At 39.1% G+C, this 9,679-nt stretch overlaps 1 protein-coding gene across 12 annotated transcripts in view; it reads left to right on the top strand.

Annotated features, from left to right (window-relative positions):
- The window catches only part of Sec31a (SEC31 homolog A (S. cerevisiae)), a 69,720-nt gene that overhangs the window by 34,124 nt on the left and 25,917 nt on the right, over positions 1-9,679 (top strand). For all 12 annotated transcript variants that reach the window (XM_013020226.1, XM_013020223.1, XM_013020222.1 and 9 more), the window contains 5 exons: positions 830-905; positions 1,677-1,855; positions 3,616-3,742; positions 5,595-5,740; positions 7,163-7,336. In XM_013020226.1, the coding sequence (XP_012875680.1) occupies positions 830-905; positions 1,677-1,855; positions 3,616-3,742; positions 5,595-5,740; positions 7,163-7,336 (702 nt within the window). The remainder of the gene's footprint in view (positions 1-829; positions 906-1,676; positions 1,856-3,615; positions 3,743-5,594; positions 5,741-7,162; positions 7,337-9,679) is intronic.

Below are 9,679 nucleotides of genomic sequence, written 5' to 3'. Positions count from 1 at the left end.
TCAAGCTCCATGCCCACCCCCAAAAAAAAAAGAGTATCATGGAGGGCTGGGAAGGTGGCTCAGTGGTAGAGTACTTGCCTTCCGTGCATGAGGCCCTGGATTCGATTCCTCAGCACCACATAAGCAGAAAAAGCAGGAAGTGGCACTGTGGCTGAAGGTGGTAGAGCACTTGCCTTGAGCTGAAGAGTTCAAAGACAGTGCCCAGGCACAGAGTTCAGGCCCTACAACCGACAAAAAAAAAAAAAGTATCATGGAGCTGGACGCTGATGGCTCACACCTGTAATCCTAGCTACTCAGGAGGCTGAGATCTGAGGATCATGGTTCAAAGCCAGCCCAGGCAGGAAAGTCAGTGAGACTCTTCTCCAATAAACCACCAGAAAACGGAAGTAGGACTGTGGCTCAAGTGGTAGAGCGCTCGCTTTGAGCTGAAGAGCTGAGGGACAGCGCCCAGGCCCAGAGTTCAAGACCCACAACCGGGGTGGGGGGGGGGGAAGAATATCATGGACTTTTCCTGACTAGGCTGGCTTTGAACCATGAACATCAAATCTCAGCCTCCTGAGTAGCTAGGATTTATAAGCTTGAGTCACCAGCTCCTGGCTTGAGTTTAACATTATTTCTGATCACCTAGGATTTTTTTCTGACTGCATAAGGAGAATAAATCAGGAAGTGATAGAGCCTAGTGTAAACTAGGTTAAGAAACCATCTCTAGAGTAAGTTGACATATCATCAATTTATTGTCAGTAGATGAATCATCAGATATAAATTTTGTTTGCCAGTAAATTATTCTGTACTTTACTTTGGCTAAATTGTTGCCTTTTCATCTCCTTAGTGTGTAAAAGAAGAAAAACATGAATCTGAATTTCTACCTTCAGCTAAAGGAACCTTTAATATTTCCATCAGTGGGGGTAAGTCCATGTTGGTTGGATTTCAAATTTTTTTAAACCATTTGAAGACAGTTTTAAGTTAGGAGAGAGAGAGAGAGTGTGTGTGTTTGTGTGTGTGTGTTGTTTTGAGACAAGATCTTGTTTTATAGTCCAGGATGGCCTTCCAAGTAATTATTCTGTCTTAGCCTTCCAAGTGCTGGGATCATAGGCATATATATCCTATAGTACCTGGCTGGAAATTTTTTGTCAAAGATAGAAAGGAAGCCAGGCTTCCATGGCTCACGCCTATAATCCTAGCTTCTTAGGAGGCTGAAATCTGAGGATTGCAGTTCAGAGCCAACCTGGGCAGCCCAGGCAGGAAAAGCCATGAAACTCTTTATCTCCAATAAATCACCAGAAAACTGGAAGTGGTGCTGTGGCTCATAGCACTCTCCTTGAGCTGAGAAGTTGAGGGACAGTGCCGAGGCTCAGATTTCAAGCCCCACAACTGACCAAAAAATTAGTATAGGTAATTGGTATCTTAGGAAGGAGGGAGGTATATTTTGATACCTAAGTGATTTTTCAGTAATCCAGTTTAAGCACCCTACAAATGTCATTATTTTACGTGTATCTTAGTTTATTTTTATAGCTCTCTTTCATAAATACTAATAGTTTATGTTAGAAATTTTATCCACCAGTTTTCAAAAACTAGCACTGTGTTCTCCCTTTCTGTTATGTATAAAAGCAGGTATGTAATTTTCTTGTTGTAATAACTGTCTCTGATAATTTGTGTGTTTTATTTCCTTGTTGCAGATATTGATGGCTTAATTACTCAGGCTTTGCTGACTGGTAATTTTGAGAGTGCTGTTGACCTTTGTTTACATGATAACCGAATGGCTGATGCAATTATATTGGCCATAGCAGGTGGACAAGAACTCTTGGCTCGGACCCAGAAAAAATACTTTGCAAAATCCCAAAGCAAAATCACCAGGGTATGTAATTTTTCAAGATAAACAATAACATTTATCTTTTTGTTTGTTTTATTTTTGACACAGAGTCTCAAAATGTAGCCAGGCTGGCCTCAAAGTTTTTTTGTTTTTGTTTTTGTTTTTTGTCAGTCATGGAGATTGAACTCTGGGCCTGGGTGCTGTCCCTGAGCTCTTCACCTCAAGGCTGGCACTCTACTGCTTGAGCCACAGTGTCACTTCTGGTTTTTCTGCTGGTTAATTGGAGATAAGAGTCTCATGGACACTCCTGACTGGGATGGCTTTGAACCACAATCCTCAGATCTCAGCCTCCTGAGTAGCTAGGATTACAGACATGAGCCACCTGTGCCTGGCTAATGATCCCTTTTTCTAAAATGTATAATTTGTTTTATGTTAAGCTTTTAAGAATTTTTCAAATCATGGAAAGCAATTCTTATGGAAAGTATTTCCATAAAATTGCACCAGTTTTGAATCCCAACAACACTGGTTGTCAGTCTCTACAGCCTCAGTTCAAGCTTCTCTCTTTTACTTTGTTTATCTCTCTTTTGTACTTTAACCATAGAGATTATCTTCAATCTCTTACTCCATACGTATTCCTTTCTCTGTGGAATTTTGTCCCCTATTTTAACTTAATCTAGAATGCCTTTTTCTTCTTGTGAAGTTACTTCCTGCTATACTTCAAACTACATCTTCCTGTTCTTTTAACATGCTTTACATGTTATAAAATATGTCTGTGTTTTTCTAAGGAAAAATAATGCTATTTATTGAGTCATTTGGTTGAATTATATACTTCACTTTGCAACTAATTTATTTGGTATGAAGTACAGTGATTAGTGGTTTTGTTTTGTTGTTGGTTGTGGGGCTTGAACTTTGGGCCTGGGTGTTGTCCCTCAGCTCTTCAGCTCAAGGCTAGCGCTCTACCACTTGAGTCACAGCGCCACCTCCGGTTTTCTAGTGGTTTATTGGAGATAAGAGTCTCACGAGGGGCTGAGAAGGTGGCTCAGTGGTAGAACACTTGCCTTGCATGCCTGGGTTCAATTTCTCAGCACCACATAAGCAAAAAGAAAAATCTGGGAAGTGGCGCTGTAGCTCAAGTGGTAGAGCGCTAGCCTTGAGCTGAAGAGCTGAGGGACAGCGCCCAGGCCCAGCAGAGTTCAGGCCCCACAACTGGACCCAAAAAAAAAAAAAAAAGAGTCTCACGGACTTTCCTGCCTGAGCTGGCTTTGAACCGTGATCCTCAGATCTCAGCCTCCTGATTAGCTAGGATTACAGGCATGAGCCACTAGTACCTGCTTTGATTAGTGGTTTTGAAAAGTAATGCTGGAAATATAATTCAGCAGTAGAACTTTTTATGCATATGATCTTTGTTTAAATCCCTAGAACTGTAAGTTAGTGAGTGAGCCAATTAATGGAATCAGTGTGTAAAGGAATGAATGGAGAAGTTAATTTTCCGTTAAGCATGTGTTAATAAAGTTAATTTTTGCCTGGCGCTGGAAATCCTGGCTACTCAGGAGGCTGAGATCTGAGAGTCATGGTTTGAAGCCATCTTTGGGCAAGAAAGTCTGTGAGACTCAGACCAGCTAATTACAGAAAAAGCTGGAAGTGGCACTGTGGCTCAACTGGCAGAGCACTATCCTTGAGCAAAAAATGGAGCCCAGGGACAGGAACAGTACCCAAACCCCAGAGTTCAAGCCCTAGGACTATCAAAAAAAAAAAAGCATTAATATTATAAAAAGTTAATTTTCCCATCGTTTTCCTTTCCCAAGCTCATCACTGCAGTGGTAATGAAGAACTGGAAAGAAATTGTTGAATCTTGTGATCTTAAAAACTGGAGAGAAGCTTTAGCTGCAGTATTGACTTATGCTAAACCAGATGAATTTTCAGCCCTCTGTGGTAAGAAATAAGCTTTCCATTAACTATATTACATAAATGGTGTAAATAAAAGCAATACAGTCTTTATTAGGGATTATTGTAAACCTCTTGATTGTAAGTAAGAATTACAAAATGTAAGCCAAGTGCCACTGGCTTATACCTGTAATCCAAGCAACTCAGGAGGCTGAGAACTAAGAATCGTGGTTTGAAACCACTCTACACAGGAAAATCCGAGACTCTCATCTCCCAATTAACCACCAAAAGCTAGAAGTAGAGTTATTGTTCAACTGGTAGAGCACCAACCTTGAGTAAAAAGACTAAGGAATAATGCCCAGGGCTTGAGTTCAAACCCCAGGACAAATGCACATGTGCGCGCGCACATACACACACACACACACACACATTATAAAATAGAAATGGGAGATACAGCTCAGCTAAGTAGAGCACTTGCCTATCGAGTAGAGGGCCCTCAGATCAATCCCTAACACCACCACCAAAAAAAAAGTAAAAAGAATTATCAAGTACATTACTTTTTTCCTTTCTCCACTTGTTCATTTGTTATTCATTGTGCCATACTGAGGTTTGAATTCAGGGCCTAGGTGCTGCTGTCCTTTAGCTTTTTCACTCAAGGCTAGCACTCTACCACTTGAGCCATAGCCTCACTTTTTAATACTGTTTGGTGGTTCTGGTTTCAGATACTTGACTCTGCTACTTGCTACTAGTATTACCTAGGAAAAATCATTTTAAAAAATCTCAAAGTAGGGCTGGGAAGGTGGGTCAGTGGTAGACTGCTTGCCTTGCATGCATGAGGCCCTGGGTTTGATTTCTCAGCACCACATATGCAAAAAAAGCTGGAAGTGGCGCTGTGGCTGAAGTGGTAGAGCATTAGTTGAGCTGAAGAGCTGGGGGACAGCACGCAGGCCCAGAGTTCAGGCCCCACAACTGCCACAAAAAACTCATCGTATACATCTCTAAATGACATTTACGTATTTCTCATTTACTAAATGTTAGCCATGATAAAATTTTTTTTTTAAAGCCCTAAACAGGTGGAATGCCAGTGGCTTACACCTGTAATCCTAGCTATTCAGGAGGCTGAGATCTTAGGGTTGTGGTCTGAAGCCAAATGGGACAGGAAAGTCCATGACACTTGTATCTTTAATTAACTACCCAAAAAAAACAGAAGTACAGCTGTACTCAAGTGGTAGAGGGCTAGCATTGAACAAGAGAGCTCAGGGACAGTACCTACACCTGAGTTTAAGTCCCAGGACTGCCACAAAAAATATCTCAACCATTTGCTACTTTGAAAATATTCAAATATGAAAATTAAACAACTGTATTTTTCTAAATAATGTATAGTAGATCTACTACTGATAATCTATTCCCAATGAGACATTAGGAATTATTTTATTAAGTAGTTGTACAAAGAGTTTATAATTCCGTAAGTTAGGTTATGAGTACAATGCTTTTTAATCTTTGTCACCCCTTCCATTGTTCTACCCCATTATTCTTCCTGTCGTTTCCCTCAAGTTATGTGGTTCATTTTTTTATATAGTGTATATTGAATATAGTAACTACATTTGCTCACTCTCTATTCGCCATTAGGAATTTTCTATTTAAATATTCTTCCCATTTATTTTTTATTTTAATATAGTTTATGAAAATCAGTTTTATAGCTGGATATAGAATCTTGAGAAATCACTACTTGTGATTTATAATCCACTTAACAAAGGTGTTTACTGAGCATTTAGAGTAAGTTTGTTTCTCTCTGCCACTCATGAGCTGTGAAATTTAGTGCATTCCTCAAAAATATTACTGAATTGCTCACAACTTCATATATACCTTAACTTTTTTTTTTTTCCTTCTTGATTTATAGATCTTTTGGGAGCTAGGCTCGAAAGTGAAGGAGATAGCCTCCTGCAGGCCCAGGCATGTCTCTGCTATATTTGTGCAGGCAATGTAGAAAAACTCGTTGCCTGTTGGACTAAAGCACAAGATGGTAGCAATCCTCTGTCCCTTCAGGTTAGTGTCTGAAAAAAAAAATACTTGCTTTGTAGTGTTTTCTTTCACACTGTTTAAGATCAAGTTATATTCTAGAAATTCAATTATTCTAGAAATGTATTGCTTTCACCCTACTTGCTTTTTGGAGTTTTTTTGCTGAATAATTATGCATTTATTTCTGATTTTAAAGAAGCAGTATTTGAGATGATAGAATAGAAAAATGGGACTGCAACTCTTGGCAAGATAAGTTGTGATGTGGGAGTAGTACGTGGCAGGAATACTGAACCATAGGATTTAGCTCTTTTCCTTATGCTGCTCATGCCTTCAGTGGCTTCACCAAGTGCTTGTGGCTAAGGAATAGGAGGCATCGCAAGAATTAATGGAGAATTTTCATGAGGAAGGAAGAATGAAAGTAAGAAGTCAATGGAGGGCTGGGAAAGTGGCTCAGTGGTAGAGCGCTTGCCTTGTACCACATAAGCAGAAAGAAAAAAGCCGGAAGTGGTGCTGTGGCTCAAGTGGTAGAGTGCTAGCCTTGAGCTGAAGAGCTGAGGGACAGCGCCCAGGCCCAGAGTTCAGGCCCCACGACCGGACTTAAAAAAAATAAAAAAATAAAAAAGAAGTCAATGGAGTCCCCTGTAGCACCAATACACAAACAAGAGAGGTAAAACTGGGACTATTCTTAGGCATCTGAATTAGCTATATTTTTAGATTTTTTTTCTAATGCATATAATTAGCAGTTTTACATTTTGTTAATAATTATATTCTCTGTAGGAAGAGATTTTTTATCAGTAGAGTCATTGCTTTCAATATCATTTCACTGGAACTAAAAATAAGGTAGAAAATCAAAGTGTTTCTTTTAATAGCTTCTGAAAGAAAAACACTTGTTTCACTCTTGGTACACCCTGCATACAGAGTTTACCTTGGATACCAGACCACTGGGCCATTGGGATACATTCAGCACTTATACTATAATACTATATAGCATATATTCCCTTTAAAGGCCATGTACTTTTGTTCCTGGGTCACTTCATAGTAATGGTATTGTTATAGGAAAGATAATATGATGTTTATACTCATAATTCTCTACTTGCAACTACACAGTTTCTACCTAAAGGCAGAAACTATTTCCCAAGCACTTTCACTTTGGATTAATAGCCTATTTTATATCAATAGACAAGTATCTAGCAATTTGAGGATGTTTAGGAGAAGACAGTAACTTATATCCTATCCATAAGTAAAAGACTTCCCTCCTCCTCACTTCTTTTTCCATTTCATAAAATGGTGGTCAACTACTATGTACTTTTCAAATAAGGTTGATAATAGGAATTGCACTTGTACTGGGTTTTGGAAATGTTAGAACCTTTCTCTTTCCCTACTGCTTCTCACACACATGGTCTTAGTATTTCTGTTTTTTTCTTGTTTTCCCTTATTTTTCTCATTTAGGATCTGATTGAGAAAGTTGTCATCCTCCGAAAAGCTGTACAACTCACCCAAGCCATGGACACAAATACTGTAGGAGTTCTTTTAGCTGAGAAGATGAGTCAGTATGCTAATTTGTTGGCAGCCCAGGGTAGTATTGCTGCAGCCTTGGCTTTTCTACCTGACAATACCAACCAGGTATTAGAATAATGTTTGTTTTCTTCTTTTTAATGAATGAATGAAATGAGTCTAATTAGATACCACTTGGTATTAGTTATGCACATGCTAGAACCTGAAATCTATGAAATAGATAGGATCATTTTTGATGTACCCTAGCTCTGCCAGAGAGATAAGATGCTATTGTAATATAATACATGCACTTAACATATACATATATGTGTGTATACAGACACACTCACATATCCAGAGCTATTTGTTTTTATATATTCTTAATTGTAGGATCCAGCTCATATCTTAATATTATATTTTAATAGGAATATTGGGAAGAATGGAAAGTTTTTTTATAATGATTTTATCATAAGCAGTTTTATAAAAACTTTTTTTGTCAGTTGTGGGGCTTGAACTCAGGGCCTGGGCACTGTTCCTGAGCTTTTCTGCTCAAAGCTAGTACTCTGCCATTTTGAACCACAGCTTCACTCCCAGTTTTCCGATGGTTAATTGGAGATAAGAGTCTCATAGAGTTTCCTGCCCAGGCTGGCTTCAAACAGTGATCCTTAGATCTCAGCCTCCTGAATTGCTCAGTAGTTAGTGCCCAGCTTATAAAACTTTTGACTTGGCGCTGGGAAGATGGCTCAGTGGTAGAACACTTACCTTGCATGCCTGAGGCCCTGGGTTCGATTCCTCAGTACCACATAAGCAAAAAAAAAAGCCGGAAGTGGTGCTGTGGCTCAAGTGGTAGAGCTCTAGCTAGCCTTGAGCTGAAGAGCTGAGGGACAGCGCCCAGGCCCAGAGTTCAGGCCCCACGACCGGACCCAAAAAACAACAACAACAACAAAAACTTTTGACTTTTTCATTTTTATATTGAAATGTATTAATAAGACCTTTTATCATAGACTTACTTAATTTTAGTCCTTTAGATCAACTAGTCTTTTTTTTTTTTTTTTGGTCAGTTGTGGGGCTTGAACTCTGGGCTTGGGCGCTGTCCCTGCGCTCTTCAGCTCAAGACAAACGCTCTACCGCTTGGGCCACAGCACCACTTCTGGTTTTCTAGTGGTTTTTATTGGAGATAAGAGTCTCATGACTTTCCTGCCCCGGCTGGCTTTGCACCCCTATCCTCAGATATCAGCCTTCTGAGTAGCTAGGATTACAGATGTGAGCCATCATGCTCGGCCAACTAGTCTTAAGATCAAGCTTATTAGCTGGTAATTCTAGCTACTTAGGAGGCTAAGATCTGAGGATCTTTGGTTCAAAGCCATCCTGGGCAGGAAAGTCTGTGAGACTCTTATCTCTAATTAACCACTAAAAAGCCAGAAGTGGAGCTGTGATAGAGAGCTAGCCTTGAGCACAAAAGCTGAGGTACAGTTGAGATAGAGAAAGACATAGAAGGAGGAAGAGAGGGAGAGAGAGAAAGAATTAAACTGTTTCTAGTACTGTTTATATTTTTTCTTTTAAGATTGTCAGATTTACAGGCAAGTCCCACCATACTTGGCCTTATATACATTTTCCATTTGTTGTTGTTGATGATGTTGTTCTTGGGGCTTGAACTCAGGGCTTGGGTGCTGTCCCTGAGCTCTTTTGCTAGTACTCCACCATTTTGAACCACAGCTCCACTTCCAGTTTTCTGGTGATTACTTGGAGATAAGAGTCTCACAGACTTTCCTGCCTGGTTTGGCTTTGAACTGCGATCCTCCAATCTCTGCCTCCAGAGTAGCCAAGATTACAGGCATGAGCCACCAGCATCTGGCGCTTATATACTTTTTCTATGCATTATTTTTCATGCATTTAGTAACATCCTTTATGCAAAAATGCATACTTTGGTGTTAGTGCTTTCTGTTTAGAAAGTAGACTTGGCAGTTTTTGAAGCGTAAGTCCTAAAACTTTGCAATATCTTTGATATACATAATTGCCCCCTACAAAAGTATATCATAAGAGTTTAAATGACCTCATAGAGCCTTTAACAAATTTATATGATTGCATAATTTTTAAGACATAAAAATCAGCTACTTATGAAACATTTTAACACATTGCTTTTTAAAATTTTGTTAACACCTAAAACATATTTATAGCCAGCATATATATGGTCAACTTTTGTAAATTTATATACTCGTAGATCTGTATGAGCTAGAGGTCCAGATTTGGCATCTTTGTATTTTAAGTTATTCTAAAATCTTTTAAAAATTCATTTTTAAATCATTGTTTGCTTCCATTACCATCTTAGCAAGGAGATTTTCTTTGGGGACCTTATTTAGTTGTTGTTTTAGAAGTAATCCTGTGATTTGTGAGGTTAAATAAAGAAAATAAAACCAAAAGAGTGGTTGTAATAAGTGACATGAAACTTGCCATGGAATGAGCATGGTATAA

The sequence above is a fragment of the Dipodomys ordii genome, unplaced genomic scaffold (genome assembly GCF_000151885.1).
Source record: "Dipodomys ordii isolate 6190 unplaced genomic scaffold, Dord_2.0 Scaffold49, whole genome shotgun sequence".
In the NCBI taxonomy this organism is placed as follows: Eukaryota; Metazoa; Chordata; class Mammalia; order Rodentia; family Heteromyidae; genus Dipodomys; species Dipodomys ordii.
The sequence above is the reverse complement of the archived record's forward strand: the minus strand, read 5'-3'. Positions and strand labels throughout refer to the sequence as shown.